Source organism: Caenorhabditis remanei, chromosome III, assembly GCF_010183535.1.
Source record: "Caenorhabditis remanei strain PX506 chromosome III, whole genome shotgun sequence".
NCBI classification, from domain to species: Eukaryota; Metazoa; Nematoda; class Chromadorea; order Rhabditida; family Rhabditidae; genus Caenorhabditis; species Caenorhabditis remanei.
This window is the reverse complement of record NC_071330.1, coordinates 8,664,347-8,684,587: the sequence shown is the minus strand read 5'-3', so window position 1 is coordinate 8,684,587 and position 20,241 is coordinate 8,664,347. Positions and strand designations below refer to the sequence as shown.

The 20,241-nt window shown below is 37.3% G+C and overlaps 5 protein-coding genes and 1 pseudogene across 6 annotated transcripts; 2 read left to right on the top strand and 4 right to left on the bottom strand.

Annotated features, from left to right (window-relative positions):
• Positions 1 to 7,962: 7,962 nt before the first annotated feature.
• On the bottom strand, positions 7,963 to 8,659 carry GCK72_010086 (annotated as a pseudogene). Its single transcript has 2 exons — positions 8,626 to 8,659; positions 7,963 to 8,318 (listed from the first exon to the last, which is right to left on the bottom strand). Coding segments are annotated over exons 1-2 (390 nt in total).
• Positions 8,660 to 9,160: 501 nt separating this feature from the next.
• On the bottom strand, positions 9,161 to 10,960 carry GCK72_010085 (uncharacterized protein; the record flags this gene model as incomplete). Its single annotated transcript, XM_053727681.1, has 5 exons — positions 9,161 to 9,611; positions 9,657 to 10,220; positions 10,266 to 10,370; positions 10,422 to 10,624; positions 10,670 to 10,960. 5 exons carry the CDS (start codon positions 10,958 to 10,960, stop codon positions 9,161 to 9,163), a joined length of 1,614 nt encoding a protein of 537 aa, XP_053587258.1.
• Positions 10,961 to 11,240: 280 nt separating this feature from the next.
• GCK72_010084 (uncharacterized protein) lies at positions 11,241 to 13,292 on the bottom strand (the record flags this gene model as incomplete). The annotated part of the gene is made up of 8 exons (XM_053727680.1): positions 11,241 to 11,526; positions 11,572 to 11,738; positions 11,788 to 12,066; positions 12,112 to 12,222; positions 12,270 to 12,363; positions 12,414 to 12,861; positions 12,928 to 13,048; positions 13,203 to 13,292. 8 exons carry the CDS (start codon positions 13,290 to 13,292, stop codon positions 11,241 to 11,243), a joined length of 1,596 nt encoding a protein of 531 aa, XP_053587257.1.
• Positions 13,293 to 14,096: 804 nt separating this feature from the next.
• GCK72_010083 (uncharacterized protein) lies at positions 14,097 to 15,507 on the bottom strand (the record flags this gene model as incomplete). The annotated part of the gene is made up of 5 exons (XM_003105888.2): positions 14,097 to 14,273; positions 14,831 to 15,038; positions 15,088 to 15,218; positions 15,266 to 15,346; positions 15,418 to 15,507. 5 exons carry the CDS (start codon positions 15,505 to 15,507, stop codon positions 14,097 to 14,099), a joined length of 687 nt encoding a protein of 228 aa, XP_003105936.1.
• A 547-nt stretch (positions 15,508 to 16,054) lies between these two features.
• GCK72_010082 (uncharacterized protein) lies at positions 16,055 to 16,898 on the top strand (the record flags this gene model as incomplete). Its single annotated transcript, XM_003106074.1, has 4 exons — positions 16,055 to 16,192; positions 16,242 to 16,337; positions 16,383 to 16,564; positions 16,832 to 16,898. The coding sequence occupies 4 exons, from the start codon at positions 16,055 to 16,057 to the stop codon at positions 16,896 to 16,898; spliced, it is 483 nt and encodes a 160-aa protein (XP_003106122.1).
• A 1,569-nt stretch (positions 16,899 to 18,467) lies between these two features.
• Positions 18,468 to 20,241, top strand: GCK72_010081 (uncharacterized protein; the record flags this gene model as incomplete). The annotated part of the gene is made up of 9 exons (XM_003105948.2): positions 18,468 to 18,560; positions 18,607 to 18,678; positions 18,727 to 18,839; positions 19,115 to 19,256; positions 19,306 to 19,388; positions 19,451 to 19,606; positions 19,659 to 19,764; positions 19,858 to 20,021; positions 20,076 to 20,241. 9 exons carry the CDS (start codon positions 18,468 to 18,470, stop codon positions 20,239 to 20,241), a joined length of 1,095 nt encoding a protein of 364 aa, XP_003105996.1.

Below are 20,241 nucleotides of genomic sequence, written 5' to 3'. Positions count from 1 at the left end.
TCAGTGTACTTCATCACGGATCTGTCAGCTACAAGTTGGAACCGAATTGCTCGTTTTTCGAAGTTCACACACTTTCTGGAGCTGTCCATCTGGCCATTTGGCTCACTAAAAATAACAATTTGAAGAGTATTGAGTGTACAGCATTTGTTGAAAACAGTGAAGGACAACAAGATACTGCAAAGATAGTTGCGAAGATCATCCGAACGAATCAACATTCACCAGTATTCCGAGAACAAATCTATCGTGGAACAATTCGAGAAAATATGGAACCGGGTAGTTCAGTTCTTTCTGCTCGTCAACTTCCTTTGGTTGTTTCCGCAATTGATGAAGATTCTGGATCAAATGGACTTGTTGGATACCGAATGTTGTCTGCTAAAGATGAAGAAATGTTTACGATTGATCAGTACTCTGGAGCAATTCGAACCAAAAAGTCATTTGATTTCGAGCAGGTCAAAGAGTTTTCATTCTATGTTCAAGCTTTGTAAGTTTTCAACAAAAAATTATTTTTTAACTATTCATATTTCAGTGATATGGGTCAACCACTACGTCGATCTCTGATGCCATCTCTTGTGATTGTTTCAGTGATTGATGAGAACGATGAATCCCCCTTGTTCCCATCTCCATCTATCGATGTTGCTATGCTTCTTCCAACTGCAACCGGAGTATTCGTTGGAGGACAAACAGCCAAAGATGTGGATTCAATTGGAACACTTCGGTATTTCATCAAAGAGAAGTCATCTCCTTTCTCAGTATGTAGCAAGACTGGAAATGTTTATGTCAAAGACGCAAAGACTCTGTCTGATGAGAAGAAACCATTCAACGTGGAAATATTTGTAACTGATGGGAAACAGTCTGCTTCCTATGTGATGAAAGTTTCCCACGCTTCGGAGAATTCCAAGATCAAGTTCACTCGTCAAGAATATCATGCATCTGTAGTTGAGAATACAACAGTCACACCTGGAACTGTGATTCTCTCAGTGGCGACAGTTGGAGACAAACTGTCACATTATTCAATTGTCAATCCACATGAATCATTCTTTATTCATCATGGAACTGGAGTCATTTCAAGTACAGGAGTTGTCGTGGATCGAGAAGTTTCTCCAGTCATTCGTTTGGTTGTTGAAGCGAAAACCCATGAGAAGAATCCGATGATTGCGAGGACAATTGTAGTGATCGATGTTCAAAATATCAATGACGAATTGCCAACATTCATTGGAACTCCTTATGACGTGTCGATTGGAACAACTGAAATTGGAAATGCCATACTCGAACCGAAAGTTATTGACAGAGATGAAGGAGATCAAGTCGTCATTTCATCAGATGATATGCCCGAGTTCTTCAAATTAGTTGGAGGAAAAGTTGTTCTCGCGAAAAAGTTGCCGCCAATCGAAGACAAAGATTTGGAGTTCAATTTTAAGCTGATTGCAAGAGATAATTCATCCGTTCATCGTGTTGAAGAACCAGTTAAAATCAAAGTTGTTGATAGAGCACGACCAGTATTTTCTCAAAGCATCTACACGGCTGTCATATCAAAAGAATCAACAAAAACGACAACTGTTCTTGTGAAAGTTATGGCAAAGAGTTCACTACAAGCCAAATCGAAAGGACTCATCGGATATCGGATTGTTGATGAGAAGAATTATTTCAAAATTGACTTCGTCACGGGAGAAATTCGTTTGAAAAGTCTGAAAGCACTTGAAGTAGCCGAATATGTTTTCGAAGTTGAAGCAAAGGAGGTCACTCGTCCAAAAATGACAGCAAGAGTTCAAGTGAAAATCATTGTGAAGTCTCAATTCTCTTCAATGCAGCCTCCAGTTTTTGAGGAAGAGAAATATTCTGTATCAACTCCAGAATCTGCATCAATTGGTCAACGTATTCTAACTGTCAAAGCGAAAAGTCCAATCGAGAATGACATTGTTGAATATAAACTATCTGGAGGCAATGATTCTGGCTTCAAAACTTTCGACATCCATTCTGAAACCGGAGACGTCACCATTTCGAAATCTTTGAATTATGAAAATATTCAGAAATACGAATTGAAAGTTACTGCCACGTCATCTGTGAAACAAGTGTCTTCTGAAGCCGAACTGATTGTATTGATCGAAGATGTGAACGATGAAATACCGGTTTTCATAAAGTCAGAGGTGGATGCTCAAGTGTCTGATTCTGCAATCAGTGGACAATTCATAACAATCATGTCTGCAACTGATATGGATACTACTAGTTCTTTGGATGATTCAAATCAGAAACTTCTCTATAAAATTGTCGATGGAGATGAAACTTTGTTTAATATTTCACCTCAAACTGGTGAAGTTTCGTTGGCTCGGCAAATAGAACAAGAAGATTTGATAAATGAAGAGACGAAAAAAGTGTTGAATGTATCTGTTACTGATGGAATGTTCACTGCATACGCACGACTTATGGTTGAGATTTTGAGAAGTGGAGCAATGCAACCAGCGCCGAGATTTGAGCAGAGTCATTATGTGGCCAATGCGTTGGAAAATACGTAAGTGAATAATCAATAGTGATTTCTGGAAGTTTTAGTTGTTAACTCTATTTCATCGGTTTCAATTCCAGCATTGTCAACAAATCAGCATTGTTGACTGTAGCTGTGAAAGGAGGAATTCCACCACTTCGATACTCACTTGGACCCGCTACTTCTTCAAATTCCTCTTCAAACAAAGATTCATGGCCTGTAGCAATTGACAAGAAAACAGGACGGATTCATGTTTCGAGAGTGTTAAATTATCACAATGACAAGCGATACCAGATACCACTTGTCGTTGAAGATGCAACCAGAAGACGTGCATTCTCTACATTGACACTCTCTGTTATCGATATAAACGACAAACCTCCATTCTTCGTGCTTCCATTCTACAGTACTTCAATTCCTGAATCTGCAAAAGAAGGGGATACGGTATTGATGGTTTCTGCAACAGATGAAGATGAAAATGATACGGTTCGTTTGAAAATTACTGCAGACTCTTGACTTACTTTTTTCAGATTGAATACTCTCTACTAGATGGAAGTGAATCTCAATTCTTTTCCGTTCATCCACGACAAGGAACGATTACTGTTGCGAAGAAGTTAGAACACAAAGCAGGAGTCACACTCTCTTTGACAATAAAAGCAACCGACTCCGCGAATCCACCTCATCATGCGACGACGACAGTAGAAATCAACATTGCAAGTGAAAGTGTCAAAGTGCCACGATTCTCGAACAGTCATTATTTGTTCTTTGTGCCAGAAGATGCTGATATTGGAAATGTGATTGGAAGAGTTCAACAAATGGAAACTGAAATTGATGAAGTTCGATTCACAATTGTATCAGGAGCAGATGAACCAGATACTCAACTACCATTCAGTGTTGAGAGATCAACTGGAAAGATAATTGTGAGAAGTGGATTGGATAGAGAAAGAAGGAAACAGTGGAAAATGACGATACGGGCAGATGCAGCTGGAGGAGTCCATGCAATTACAACAGTTACTGTAGACGTTGGAGATATAAATGACAACGCACCAGCATTCCACGGTGACTACGAGAAACTCACGATTTCGGAAGATGCGGCTGTCGGAACGAGTGTCACTATATTCTCTGCAATGGATCGAGATGATTCTCCGAGTGGAAGAATTCATTTCTCACTTGTTCAGAAGGATCCACACTTTGAAATGAATGAGAACAGTGGATGGTTGACTGTCTCTTCTCAATTGGATCGAGAGACAACTGACAAATATCAACTGATTGCACGAGCAACTGATGAAGGAGGATTCAATACAGATCTACCGTTTACAATAATTGTCAGTGATGTCAATGATTCACCTCCGCAATTCGAGAGAAATGTGTTCAATGTAGACCTTCAACTTCCATCGACAACTCCAATTCTTCATTTTGATATCAAAGATAATGATTTGTCACCGAATAATCAATCTTTGTTGTTCATATCTCAAGGAAATGAAGAGGGAATTTACTGGATCGATTCGGAGAATAATTTGCTCTTGAAGCGTCCCGAAATGGTTGAACACAAGAAGAATTATTCGTTGAAAATTATCGCTTTCGATGGAGTTTTCGAAACAAGTTCTCTCGTGAATGTTCATTTGAAAACGATCGAAGACTCGAGTGTCAAATGTCCAGAAGCTAACAAAACTGTCATTATTCCAGAGAATTCAAAGAAAGGAACAGTTGTGCTGGGTGAATCAAATCTACTTGGACCGAATACAACATTCAAATTGATAGGAGATGGAATCGAAAACGTTTTTGTGATGAACTATCGAAATGGAATTGTGAAAGTAAAGGATTCCGGACAAGTCGATTACGAGAAGAATCAAGAATTCGAATTTTATCGGTCGATGATTCAAGGAAACGACGAATTGTGCAAAGAACGAATCACAGTTTTGATTGAAAACATTAATGATAATCCACCAAAAATCATTGAGAAACAGTTGAGAGTTTCAATTGAAGAGAATTTGCCAACAAGTGAAGATTCACGCCAATATCTGACTCGAGTTGTAGCCGAAGATGCTGATTTCGATATTATCAAATTCCAATTACTAAATGAATTCAAGGGAATTTTTGGAATCGACGAGGAGAGTGGAGTTGTTACTGCAGTGAAAACATTGGATTCTGAATCTGTTGGATTATTTAACTTGACAGTAGTTGCCAGTGATGGAAAGTTCGAAGATCAAGGTAATTTGTTTTTCATCTATTTTTAAAACTAATCAATTGTTGTTTTCAGCCACAATCATTGTCACTGTCATCGATCAAAACGATAACGCTCCAACATTCGAAAAGTCAACCTACTCGATGAAAGTAATGGAATCTGAGTCGATTGGATATGAACTGGCACGTCTTCAAGCCTTTGGAGGAGATACGAATGAGACAATCGTGTATTCCTTGAAGTCTTCCAAACACAACCAATTTGTCCGCTTGGATCCAACGACCGGAGTCCTCACTTTGGCAAAACCACTAGATTTCGAGACTCTTTCAGTTCTGAAACTCACTGTAATCGCTAAAGATTCGGGAATTCCTCCACTTGAAAGTGAAGCTCAAGTTGAAATATCAGTCATGGATGAGAACGATAATCCTCCGAAATTCGAGAAGGACAAATATATCGGAAAAGTAAAGGAGAATACGAAAATTGGAGAAAAAGTGTTGACTGTGAAAGCAATTGATGCAGATAGTGAACACTTCGGAGCAGTTTCATATGAGTTGGAAATGATTTCGGAAGGAACAGCAGAAGTTCGGAACTCCGATTCCACGTCTACACACACTTTAACCATTCCATTCACAATCAATGCTCAGGGAGATATTCTCATTAATCAATCGATTGATTACGAAAAAGTGAAGAAGTACAATTTGAAAGTGATTGCAAAAGACGGTGGAAGGCCTCCTCTCTTATCCGAAACACTGCTGGAAATTGAAATTGAGGACGAGAATGATCATCCGCCGATGTTCGATGATTGCAATATGACAGCTGTTGTTCAGGAAGGAGAACCAATCGGACATCGACTTTTGAAGTTTTTGATTTCTGATTTGGACGGACCATCTAATGGAGCACCGTTCACTGTTGACATACAAGGAGATGGAGCAAAAGCATTCAAAGTTAATGACAAATTAGAGTTATTGACTGCGAAGAAGCTGGAACATCGGAAGAAGGATAAATATCTATTGACTGTAATCGCAAAGGATGTGAAAGGGAAATCAACGGACTGCCCATTGACTGTGTATATAAGACAAGCAAGTCGTCATGCACCAACAATGAAACCAATGAGAATTCAAGTGAACACATTGCAAAATGAGTTACCAGAAGGTGTCATTGGACGGTTGAAGGCTTATGATGAAGATGAAGAAGATCAAAACGGTTTGCTACGATTTGGTATTGTAGAAGGATCCATTCAAAGTCCACGAGCACAAATTCAAGAATCTCGTCCTATTCACGCGTTCCGTGTTGACCCGACGACTGGAGAAATCTGGTCAGACCACTCAATTTCGCAAGGGCTCCATACTTTCAATGTGACTGTTACTGATGGAAAGTTCACAACGGTCAGTTATGTGGAAGTTCAAGTCAACTCAATCGACAATGACGTCATCGATCATGCAGTTTCGATCAGAGTTCGATCAATGACAGTTGATGAATTCATGAGAAATCATATCAAAGAATTCCGTCGAATAATTTCACATCATCTAAATTTGGACGATGAGAATAGTATTCAATTGGTCAGCGTTCAATCAGTTCCCTCCATTGAGACATCAAGAAACAGAAGAAGTCGAAGAAGTAATTCTGATGATGTGGAAGTTCTGATGACTGCTCAGCGAGGGCACGGAAGAGGTTATTTGAAACCAGATCATGTGTATTCCCGATTGAAAAATGATTTCCAAACTTTGAATGATCAAAGTCAACGAATGAGATATCAACTGATCACTGAAATGTGTACAACTGGAGTCTGTATTCGTGGAGAGTGTCGAGAAGTGATCGAGTTGATTGAAGATGATTGGACGAAAGTATCAACTGATGAATTCTCATTCGTCTCTCCTTTCCATTCTCGTTCTGCTCAATGTCTATGTCCAGATGGTTTCGGGGGCAAACGGTGTGAAGTTGAGACAAATAAATGCTCGAAATCTCCATGCGAAAATTGGCAGTTATGTATTCCATCAGTATTCAACTCGACTTTTGAATGCGTTTGTCCATTAGGAATGGAAGGAGAAAAATGTTCAATTCCGTCATGTAAAAACGATGGGAAGTGTCTTGAAGGTAAGGAAATTGGTCACCTTTCATAAGGTCTAAAAATGAAATATTTTCAGAAGCAGAGCTCTCCGTCGGTGGAGATGGATACTTTGAAATGTCACTTTCGAATGAAATTGAATCTCGAATGGAATTGGAAATCGAATTGAAAACGACAACTCACAACGGTGTTATAATGTGGAGCCGAGGAATTCATGACTATCATTTGCTTCGATTGGTTAATGGATCAGTTGAATACCACTGGGATGCTGGTACTGGAACTGGAATAGTTGCATCGAAAACACAAATTGTTGACGGACAATGGCACCGAATTACCATTTCAAGAAGACAGAGAAGAACAAGAATGACAATTGATGATGATGGATTACAAGAAGCTTTTAGGTTTGCGCTTTCACTGTAAATTTCTTTATTTTAATATTCTCCTTTTCAGTCCTGTCGGCTCTACAGTTGTCAATTTACACCGTTTCTCTCAAAAATTGGTTCTCGGAGCGAAAGTAGATAAGGGAGATGTAACGGAAGGAGTTTCAGCTTGTTTCCGAGCAATTTCAGTGGACGGAATAAAACTTTCAAAGACAAGACAAGGAATGAAGTTGTTTGGTGTTCAACCGGGATGCTCTGCTCTTACTTCCTCTCCCTGCAATGATCTTCCCTGTCAACACGGAGGAACTTGTGCTTCTCATGGAAAATCTCAATTTGTGTAAGTCGATAATCGAAGGAACTCTATACCCCATTTCATATTTTTCAGATGCCAATGTCCATCTCGTTATTCTGGAAACACTTGTGAAATCGATCTGGAACCGTGTGCCTCGTCCCCGTGTCCAACTGGAATTCAATGCATTCCATTCTACAATGATTATCTATGTAAATGCCCGAATGGATTCACTGGAAAACATTGTGAAGCACGTGGATTCGAAGATCATCAAACATCATCTTGTTCCAAGAATGTGTGTGGTTCTTCTGGACAATGTATCTCAATTCCACGTCACAATTTGGAGAGTTCTGACTTCATCTGCAACTGTACTGGAGGCGTTCTTCAGTCGACTCCTTGTACTGAAAAGTCTGAAATCTTCACAAATATTCTGGAATATCTTCTGAAAGCTGAAATAGTTGCAATCATTCTGGGCGTTCTCTTCTTACTTCTCATTTGTTGTCTCGCTTTTATCACATGGAAATGTTGTAAAAAGAGCAATGATCCAAAGTATGGAGCTCATTGTGATGTACCTCATATGAGAAATACACGTGTATTGGTTCCGGTTGTTCCACCACCGCTTCCTCCACGTGGATTCCGGAACGAAACTTCGAATTTCATTGGATTATCATCATCTGCAACCACATCAACTCGTCCAATGGTTGAAGTCAAACCGTATTCTTCAGATATTCGATATTCAAGATCTCCATCAGCATGTGGAAGTTCAAAAGGAACCAGAAGAGATCCATTACCATCGGATAATTTCAGAAGAACTGATGAAGTTTCAAACAGGATTCGGGGTTCCGATCGAAGAGATCCGCGTGGAGATGTTCTGACATCTTTGAGAACTTCGCCAGATGATTGGATGGGAATTGACGATCGAATGGATTCTGTTTTGAAGTGAGTTGGAAAATTTCAATCGAAAATCAAATAACATTATTTTCAGATATTCCCGAGCTGCTGCTGGAGCTGTGGTTGTCGGTGATACTGAGCTAATGCCAGTTGTCAATGATGATGATTATATGACAATGAAACCACGAAAAGACAAGACTTTTGATCGAGAAGAAGATCATAAACCACCTGCAATTCCTGCTCACGCCACTCCCTTAGAATCTGTTCTCAAATTTTCATCCTCTTCGAGTGGAGAAGAAGCTCCAAGAAATGCACTTTACGATGATCCGATCTCATTAAACTCACAGTCTTTTGACGATATTGACGAAGAAGTTAACATTCACATCTCTTAATTCTCTTTCAGTATTCACATTTTCACTTATTCCAAACCAAAAACTCATAAATCAAGGTGCTCTTTTCCCCCATTATTCTTTCATTCATTTCTCACCCAGTGTCCTCTTGTAATAATATTTTGCCTTTCCCCTCTCACAACCAAACCTCTTTTCACTTTTTGCTGGAAATCCACTATTATGGGTCAATCTGTTACGTGTATCCAAAAACCTTGACGACTCAAAATTTATTTACATAGCTTTGTATTTTTCTACCCTTGTTTTTCTCCTGTTTTTCTGAATCTTTTGTGTTCAAATAAATTAATTTGTACTATTTTTTCGTAGTTGCAAAATTCAGAAAATTTGTAGCTTTAGGATCTCAGCATTTGAAAGAATCGGACCCATCAGCTGTAACAGAAACACAAAAAAATAGCTAACGGTCAGAAAGTGATTCCAAGTAACTCATAAAAACTAATGAAAGAAATAATTTATTAAAATGGTTTTCAGATCATCTACCCTTTACTGATACTCTTTGAAACACTCTTCGTTTTACTCTTTGCTTCATTCAGTTTCCCCGACGTCTTCTCATTTTTACTCGGATTTTCAGATGTCTGCGTCGTTCCAGCTGAAGCTGAAACCGTTGAACTCTTCTTATCTTTTTCTTTTTTATCGTTCGCTGGAGTTTTCGGAGGAGGAGCAGTCTTTTTTCTTTTTTCGATCCAAAATGGTTTCCATGGCGGATTTTTGTTATTTTGGTTGAATCCTTCACGAAGAAGTGTAGTTAACTGAGCATACGGTTTATCAATTGAGCTGTTTCCTACTATTTGAATAATCGGAAGAAGTTGAGGAGGCACTTTCGATGTATTCTTCTCGATAAACTGAGTTGTTGACGACCAAAATGCATTCTTCGCTTCAAGAGTCTCTGCTTCTTCCACTTTATTCTTCCACGGGAGGACAATAAATCTGAAATATTCGAATGATTCATGAAATTCTCTGCAAGAAACTTACAAATCAATGAATAAATACAGCCAACTCTCAATATCCATTGAAATAGTTGCTTTCGTTGGCTTTTGTAGTGATTGATGCGCTGTTCTTGATAAATAAGGAAGTGTGAGTGCATCTGGAGGTGAGAGTATCTTTACTTCCCCTGTTGAACATGAATCTCCGAAATCACATAACCACCAATTCTTATTATTCTGAATGCTCAACAATAGATTTGTTGGTTTGATGTCTCGATGAATAATTGAATGTTCATGACACTGTTTTATTCCAATCAAAGCTTCTTGTCCAATGTAAAATGCATCGACCCATGGAAATCTTTGTCCGATATCTTGTTTTATTTTCTCGAGATTCGCATCCATCATTGGCATTATGAAATATGGAGTTCCACAAGATGTTCCATGAAAAAATATTGGAGTTATGTGGGTCGGAAGGGGAATTTTCGCTTTCGCTGCTGCTGAACTCTTGTTGAAAAGGCCCAAAAGAGTTTTCACTTCATGTTGCATTCTGACAGTTGCAGCTAGTCGTCGACTTGTTTTCAGAGCCATTGCATTCGACATTCCAGCACGTTGTCTGAATTAATACAAGACTAAAATACTGAATAAACTCTATACGAACTGTTCACTATCTGCTTGTCGATGAACCAGATAAACTGATCCAAATCTACCGTTTGCATATAGTAGAACAATCGTCACATCTTCTCCTTTTCCAACTCGAGCACTACTGAAAAATCACATTTTTCAGTTACTGTTTCTCTTCAATACGCCACTCAACCTGTCACAATCAACAATTTCTCCTAGAGTTAAACTGACTCCATCCCTCATTTCTCCTCCTTTCAATAAGTAATCGTCTAATGTTTTGATTTCTCCATCATCCAGTATTCCCTCCGAACCCATCAAATCTGGGCGTTCTACTTTCAAAATATCTCGAATATAGTTTTTGGGTTCTGGCTTATTGTGAATCACTTGTCCAAGAAGCTGCAATTATTCTAGTTTTTAGACTCCCAAATTGCTTACCTCTACACCGAGATGATTGATAACTAGATCTGGTTTACTCGCACGACTACTCAACGAATTCGGATCAGAAGATGGAACATCAGGACTCTTCATATTACTTCTGGCTTTTTTACTCTTTCCTTTACTATTTTCACTTCTTTTACTCTTTTTACTTTTCTTGCTTTTCTCTTTCTTTTTCTCAATTGGTTCTACTGGGCTAGTCGCTGAATCATCCGATCTATTTGATTCTTTACTTTTCCCTTTTTTCTTTTTGCCGAACGCATTTTTGAGTTTATCAACCAGCAAACATGGACACATTTTACTGCTGAATACGTTTCATTTTTAACGAAAAATCTGGAAAACTTACTTTCTGTCAGAACTCTAGGAATAAATATTATTATACGCGAATATAAAATTTTAACTTTTTGAACTGATTTGATTTAAAATTCTTATTTCACGGGTCTCTGACGGAATTAAAGAATATTGTTTCAAGCAGAATATCAATGTTTATTTGACCCGAAAATATGGAGAAAATTGAAAAAGTAAGTAAAAAGGAGAAAGGAATAATTAAAAATAATACATACCGAGTTTACAGAATCTACTCACTTTTCTTTTTCTCCAATGATTTTCTACAGCAACAACATCTGATTAAAGACTTGAGAATACGATAGAAAATGTAGAAAACGAGAGAAATGAGAGTGAAAAGGAATACAATAACATCAAGTGAATGATACTGAAGGAAATTTAATTTCTGTCCGGCTGGTTCCAAATTATCAAGTTGCTTGAATTCAGCGAGGAATTCCGACCACCTGAGAAGACGTTCAGCTGGTTTCATTGGTTGAGCACGGACCATTGCAGACAGACGACTAACTTTTTGTTTGTAACTGAAATAGAGAAAATAAACGAATTGAAGGTAGAATTAGAGTGACCTGTCATTCTCGATAACTTCTTTCAATGCTTCCACAATGGTTTCTTTTGAAAGTGTTCCTTTTTGAATATTCACAGCAATCCCATGCTTTCTTGCAACTTGTGCATTCTTTGGTTGATCACCGAAAAGAGCAATTGTTACAAGAGGAACACCAGCAGAGATTGCTTCCTGAATTTCAATATCTCTTTGAAATGATAAAGTTTTTTTTTCAAAATACCTGCATAGAATTGTATCCTCCATGAGTAATAAATGCCTTTGTCTTGTTATGTAGAAGAAGATCTTTTTGTGGAAGCCATTTGAACAAGTGAACATTTTTCGGTAGTCTATCATTCAAATCATCAGCCACATATCTCATTACAAACTGATAATCTGGAAGTGATGAGAATGCATCGAGAATTGAATTCTTCCATTCCAATGGCATTTCATGGGCAGCTGCCACTGATCCAAATGAGAATACAATCAATCCTTTTCCTGTCTCTGATATCTTTTTGAAGTCCTGGAAACTCGTTTTTATTTCGTTTCAATCTAAATAAAAACCTACTCCAGTCAATGGTTTGGCGCTATCAAATCCAACTCCCAATCCTCCAATATTGACTACTTTTGCTAAAGTAGGGCGTGGCAAATCGTAAAGTTCGTTGCTATTTACAATAATCTAAACCGATGAAAATGATTTCAGATTATTATATTTGTTTAACTCACTAGTGGGCATTTCGCTCCAATATCCATAGTATGTGGGAAGTTTGGATCTTTCAATTCTTCGCGGAAAATTTCAGTTTCGGCATTTGAAGACATTCTGAAATCAAAAATCAAAAGATTCTATTTCAATTATAAAAGTTCACATACTTTCTATGGAGCAATCCCATGAGAACGTGTCCAATGAGACTTTTTGTTCTGAAGAAGAATCCCATTTCATCATGAGATTCCATCATAACAGGGGGTACATAACTTGGAATCAATGGGACTCCAACTGTTTGAGCAACATAATCCATCAATGGACCACTGTTCAGCCATACCCAAGATGGAATCTTTGCAGTATGAATCAATCCAATTGGACACGTAGAATAGATGTATGCATATGCCACATCAAACTTTTCATTTTCTAACCATTTCATGAATTCTTTGTTCCGAATCATCGAACGACATCCGTCTTGAAGCATTTTTCCGAATCTACCAAACATTGCCATCATACTTGGCATATCTCTCAAACCAGTATCCTTGAAAATCATCGCGGCTTGCTCTTTTTCAATTTGTTGTTTTGTGATTCCTTCAACAAATGCGTCCAATTGATACGCTGAAAGAAACCAATAAAAATAACCTCGACTCGAACGGATTGGAATTCTATAGAAATAAAACTCACATTTAACACCCTTTGGAATTTTCACATCTGTCTTGAAATCAGATAAGTGATTGATGAAAAGCATCGTGACATCGTGACCACCATTTGCAAGAACTTCAGCTACTCGAGCACAGAACTGAGTCTGAAAAAAACTTTTTGATCAGATATAAAACGTTGAGTAATCTATATGTCTATTTGTTCAACTCTTCGGTTGTTAGTCTGCTCATCTCGAGATCTATTACTTGAAATCACTACCAAACATGTCAAATCCCTTCTCATCTGAACTGAAATCTCACCTGACTGTTGGCCATATTTGGAACAAAAACAACATATTTGTAGGATGAGACTGCTCCAAGAAGTAGTAAAAGGAGGGAAAACACTTTCATTTCTTATCTGAAAACTGATATTTTCTGATTCAAACTCCCTTCCTTAAATACTTTTTGATTTGCATCATGAATGATAACCAATCACAAAATGCGTTTCTTCCTCGCGATGGTTTTTAGGAAGAAACAAATGTTAAAGAAGGAGAAACGCAGCATGTTAAAACAAGACTTTTGTTGAGAAAAATGTGGTTTATAGTCAACTGTGGTTTGATTGTTCTAGTGAAATAGAGGCTGTTGATGAGTTGATTATCTTATCGCTTCCCTCTTTTTTTATTCCAGCATCAGCGTTTTGAAATGATGTAATGTCTAAAACTATTATGAAATAGAGAAATACATGTATTGATTTCACACAGCTGGGACTAGATCAGATACTACTTGATCTTTATTTGTTTTCTCTTCAAAATGATTCAACTGGCAGTATTTATGTACTCAATCAAACAACACCTAATACATTCTACCTCGAACTGCCGCATTAGACTGAAGTAAACTTGATTTTTTGAACAAAAGACATCTTCTCTGATTTGATCTTGTTTCATATTGGTGCAGATATTAGATTTTGCCAAAAAAAAGTTCTTCCTGAAATTGTGTCTGGATTGATTGTGACCGAGTCGCACTTTTACAGTTGTGCTCGGTTGTGCTCAATATTATGTGACAACATCTCTTTAATCTTGTGAATGATTTATATTATTTAATAAGAACAAAAAGCGTTTTTATGAAACTTTATGTATTACCACAACACAACAATGAAACAATCTACGGTTAAAAACCTACAAGAAAACAAAACGAAAATGCAATAAATTTACGAGATCACTTTGTCGGTTGTTCTTTGACTCGCATTGTTGTGGCATTGAATCGTGGCTGGAAGACTGCTGGTCCGACATTCCATGCTTCTACCTTCACAGGTAATTCATTTCCGTAGAGGTCCAGCAATGTATTTTTGTCAATCTCTTCATAAATTGATGAACTATTTGCCTCCGGAGCTTCCTGGAAAACAAACCTGTAGTTATAACTTGGAGAAACACCAACGTTTGAAAATTTCATAGAACTGACATTTGACCGTTGTAGTGCCCTAACCAAAATAGTCTTCTTCAAAATAGTTTGGTTTCTGTGATCACAACTATTTTGATTGAAACCACTGCGAAAAATTCTTGAAACTACGCATTCGGGGACAGTGTAATTATATGTAAATAATTGATGTGCAACAAAAAATTTTCTCATAATCATACATGTCTTTTGACGGGCCGGTCCGGCCCGATCCGGCCCGATCGGCCAGGGTAGAATTTATATTTTTATTTTAACACCCTAAAAATAATTTTAAAATTACTTTTTGTCACTAAATTCACTATAGAACTATTTAAATTCGTCAATTTACTCAAATTATTGCTCAAAATGCACCAAAAACTCTTTTTTCCAACATTACTGTTGAAAAACCATGTTTTTCGGGAAAAAAGTCGCTTCAAGCGGGACGACCGGGCCAACCCGGGCCGGTGAAAATTTGGAAACCGACCCGGTCCAGCCAGTGACAAGTATGAAAATAATACCTGTTTGATGAATGGTTTCAAATGTTGGAATTCTGGATCGATGCTGAGCAAAAGTGGCGCTCTTCTCGACACACTTTTCTCATCCATTCCGTTCTTTCGAGCACTTTTCTGTGACAAATGAACTTGAAGGGGTGGAAGTGGGAATGAATCAGGAAGTACGAGTTCTTGCATTGGTGTCGAGCAAGACGTGTATGATTTTTCTTGATGTCTGTAAGATTCTTCATTAGATTTTCATAAAGTTCAAGAAGAAAACGTACTTATGAACCAGCTGCCAGTCACTTCTGTTCAAATCTTTTGAAAATTCGTAAACTCCTAAATTCTTTCCTCTGAAAACCCATTCTGCGTAAATTTTTCCCTCGAACAACCATCGATCCATTCCTGGTTCAGCCTGGAAGAACAGTGAGTTTTACAAACGTTTAATTTTCTGCCACGAACCCGGAGAATCTTCATATAAGATGGATTGTTCGGCCATTTTCGAGCCCATTCGTTCTTCGTTACGAGGCGACCAACGCCAAACTGAAATTTGGGAACAACCGATCAATAATTAGCTTGAGGTTATAAAAAGCAGAAAAAAATATATAACTTACATTGCGAAGCTGAGAGAGAATTTCAAAGAGAAATTTCCCTTCTGAAGCGATGTCGTGATTACCAACGAATCGAATTAAATTCGAGGACATTTCTATCTGAAACTTTTAAATATTTAGTTTTGAAAGCACGGCAATTAACGAAAATAATGAAGAAAAACGGGAAATGCTGCTGTGAACGGTGTAAAAATAAAGTGCGATAAAAAGTGTGCGGCGCACTTGCAATTGGCATTGCACCACACAGACTCCGCCCAATTCTATAAGTCTTTACGAGCTTTCGTTTTTTAAATTGAAGGTTTGCATGAAAAATCACGCTTATTTCAATATACCGTAAAAATTGTATTAGGGCGACACCTTTAATAGAACGGCACCTCTAATAAAACGACACCCATCTATACTCAGAAATTGTGAATATGATTATCCCAGTGTATTCTCTTGGTTCTGATTAGAAGCAGCGTGAATAGTAACCTCTAGATCAACAAATAGAACTTTCAAAAAAGTTTTTTTTTTCCGTTTAACTTTAATGAGTTTCTGAAACCAAAAAATTTTTCTGAGAGGCGGTTGAAAAATAAAGCGACATGTAGCTCTAATACAGTTTTTACGGTAAATTATATTTTTAGATAATTATGTTTTTTTCAGGATGCGATTATCTCAGATTACTAAAGTTTGCGTTTCATTCGTAAAGAACAGTCAAAAGACTGGCTTTGGACCAAACAGGCTTCACAGAAAAGGAACTCATTTCGTTGGAACAGAGCCCCCAGCTCTGAAATATCATTTGGTGAGTATAGAACTAGATTGCATTTTTGGAAGGCCAATCAAATTTTCAGCTCCAAGATAAAAAACCAAGTGAGGAATATGGACTTCAAGGAACAAACCACGAGCTTCCAGGAACCGGAAAAGTACATAGCAAGCTACCAACAAAGGTATTTCGATTCATCTTTTGATTATATTTCAATTTAAAATTCCAGGTACATATGAAAAAAGACAAAGTTTATGCATGGTGTAGTTGCGGTTATAGTGGTTCACAACCGTTGTGTGATGGGTCTCACAACTCCATTCGAATTCCTGATCTCAAACTAAAGCCTGTTCGGTTCATTCCAGACAAGGATATGACGGTGTGGCTATGTAACTGTAAACAAACAAAAAACCGGTAAGTGTCAAGAACAATATTCAATAACTGTTGTTAGTTGAAACGGATATTTGACTGAACTCCCTATTGAAAAAGTATGTTTCCCGCATAAAAATGTTCTTTAAATTCTACTTTTTCATATAAGTTTCATGATATTCGCTTTTTGATTCTAATCAATCAATTTCATTCACAATAATTTTACATTTCCATTTCGAAGGCATAGTTCTGCTCACTGACCATGAAATATCAGAAGAATGAAGATTCTTTTCCTATATTGCCCTTTTTCAGACCGTTCTGTGATGGATCCCACAAACTAGTAGCAGATGAGGACAAAAAAGCTGGTCTCTTCGATTAACAACTACTCGAATTTTTTAGAGTTTAAAAGTATATTCTTGTTTTTTAGCTAAATTTTTTGATTTTGTAGTTTCTTTTTTTGTTCGTAGTTTTGTTGAATTTCTTTCTAGTTCTAATCCATCATCAGCTTTTTTGTACTTTTTTCTTCATACAGGTTTTCTGTCTTTAATACCATCGCCGGATGTTTTTCGTTTATACTTTTCGTTGTGGTACATGAAACATCTGATGTTTATGTAACAATCTTTTTGATCGCAACAGAAAAAGTTAATCCACCATTTCTCATTCAGAACAAAAAAAAACAAAATCGTCTCTTCTTGCCTTTTCTCATTTCCTTCTGCTTACTTCTTTACAAACCGAAAGGATTTTCTCACTAATTATGCAGAAAATTGGAAAGCGAATCGCTTTCCCTCTTTCTTCCTTTGCCGAAAACCACACTTGAAACATCTTCCAAGACAGACATAGACACTTGTAATTTATATAAGCATTCATATATTCTATTCCACGACAAACCATCCTGGGATGCCAGATATCAAAATATTCCTCTTTTCATCATAAAACGTACATGATTTCACAACAAGAATCAATCACTTTTTCTGTTGAAAAGTGAAAAAATGCTCGCAATAAATTGTGCTCACCTCAATTTCTACCCAAATATTTGCGAATGGTCATGCTCGAAAAGAGCCGTCGTCTCGATGGCTGCCGCCTATCGTCGTTTTTTGTATCGGAATATTCGATTCATTCGAGTGCCTATTACACCACTCAATTCTCTTTTCCCGATATTTCGATTTGCCAATCAACAAACCACACATTATCCGGTTGTTCTCAGTCGTTTTCTCTGTTAGTCATCAGGAAAATGATCTCATTTCTTTCATGAATTAAAATCTCATGAGAACCAATTCCTTTCATTTTGGTTGATTTCCTGATTTTATGATTATCTGAATAGTCGGAAATTCTCTCAGTTTTCTATTTTTTTCTCACACTTTTATATCTTTAACTCACTAATTGTCTTCTACTTCACAGTCCACTTTTGTGTCTTTTTCTTCGGTGTTCTGTATTTTGGGGGTACTGTATATTCTCACTTTTTTCTTACGAGAACATGAAAATTCCGTGGTTGCCGTTTCAAAACTTTATATTTTAAAACGTGTTTCAATTAGTCAGATAACTCATCTTATTAATGTTCGCTAAGAAAGTTCTGAGACCTATTTCTGAAACTTGTTCATACCATTTAAACATCATTGTAGTTTTATTGATTCGATTCTAGGTCCATTACAGATAAGTTTGGCTTGTACAGTAACCCATGTTAGACGTGTACTCTATCATATGACATGTTTCACCACTTGATTGTCTGCCTAGAACTTCATCAAAACCTGCTTCGATCTCCTCATTTCTTTTCATTATTTTCCTCGGCTCTCCGCTTGACACATTGACAGTTTACCTCCCCGTTTACGATTCCGTAACACCTCGGAGATTGAGAAATTTTTTGATGAAAAAAATATTGTTTGAATTTAAATTTATTTGCAGAGTATTTTGATGACTTGAACATATTTGACCAACTTCTCTGAAAAAAGAAATGTCGTGGTTTTTTCAATCGAAAATTGCAAAATCCCACTTTTACGTGTGGTATTTAGGATCGAAAGAAGCGGATGGAGTGAGAGGAAGTGCAGTGAGTTTTTAGACTATCAAAAGACATCTCATTGTTTTTAATTCAGGTTGTTCTACCAGTCATGAGACAACTTTTGAAAGAAAGCTTCAAAAAAACGCCTAGCAAAGCAACTGTACAGGTGACTAACTTATAACATTTACTGAAAATATACTCATTTGAGTTTCAGATATCTTCAAAAGGCCTCAAACTTATTCAATCTGTTCCAGCAATGTCCAGAAGTGGAAAAGTGAAAATGCAATTAGTCAAATTTCAAATAGCAGCTAACTGTATCACTTACAGGTACTATTGAAATTTTGAGAACTATCACTGGTTCAGAAAAATTAAGAAAACTTTACTGAGCCGGCTCATACAAAACTCAAATGTTCTCAGTATAAACTTACAGTGTTTTTAATGGGGCTATTCACGTTCGGGAAAAAAACGTTTTTCCGGAGGTGAATAGCCCCATAACAATCTCTATTTTTTTAAACTATTTGTATTTTATTCTTATAAAAAATTAATCTGATGGTTCAGAGATTGCATAATCACAATAGATTCTAATTGTTGTCTATTTTAAGTATCACCGGTAAACCTCCGTTCGATGACGTCGTTGGTGTTGTTATGTTGGTATTGAATCCAGAAATGCAATCTCCAATGCATGTTCACTGTTATCGATGTGATAGTGCTGAGACTGCACAAATAATGTTGGCCAATTTACAGGTGTCTTCGGATTAAAAAAATCAGAATAGTTAAAACTTGTGTCTTTCAGCTTCTTCTCTCTCGACCTGATGTTCAACGATCTATTAATGATTTGGAACATCGATTATTTTTATCCGGATTACTGGTTCCACGGTAAGATTATAGAGATTCATTGCAGGAATCGACTGATTTTTCAATCAGACTGTTTTTTTTAGAAACAATAACAACAATAGTGAAAGCTCTTTCAATCCAAATCGTCCGCAGAGAAGTTGCTCCCAATCAAGGAGTGTAAGTAGATCGACGGCTGGATTTGATGAGAGATCATCTCCTTTGGAAAAGGGAAAAATAAGTAGAACAGATGATTTTGATATGTAAGATAACAATAATTTGAAAATCTAAAAGTCAATTCTTTTGTTCGTTTAGACCTCCTCGTCGACAAGCGCCCACAATTTCAAGAAGAGTTGTCGATGAATTGAAAAATAGAATAATTGGAGAATCTCGATTGATGAATTTAGGACGAAGTAGAGAGGTTGGTGTTTACAGACTTGTTTATCTGATTGCTAATCACCTAAAACTCATTTATATAATAGTATGTATATATTCTTTTCAATTTATCTTTCAGAGTTCACTGACACGATACGAATCTGAAAAACGAGCATCACTTTCTGAATTGCCAATTGAAACGGATTCTTCTCGGTATAGAATGTTTGGAGATACAATGCTCAGAGATACGAAAAATAAATCGAGAAGTTTAGACGATTTAGCCGCAGACCCGCTTGTTTCAACGTAAGTTACTAGAAGGAAAATGAAGTTTAATTCTGACTTTACATCGTATTTCAGAAACCTTCGAGGCGGTGTTGCGCCACCTTCACCGCCCCGTCGATTCCCTCGTTCCGAATATGTTGCTGACCCTTTTGGACACAATTCATACGAACGGACCAACACTTTAGAAGGGTTTTGGAAACAAAAAATGCGCCGCTCCAGCAGTATCAAACTCGATTTTTAG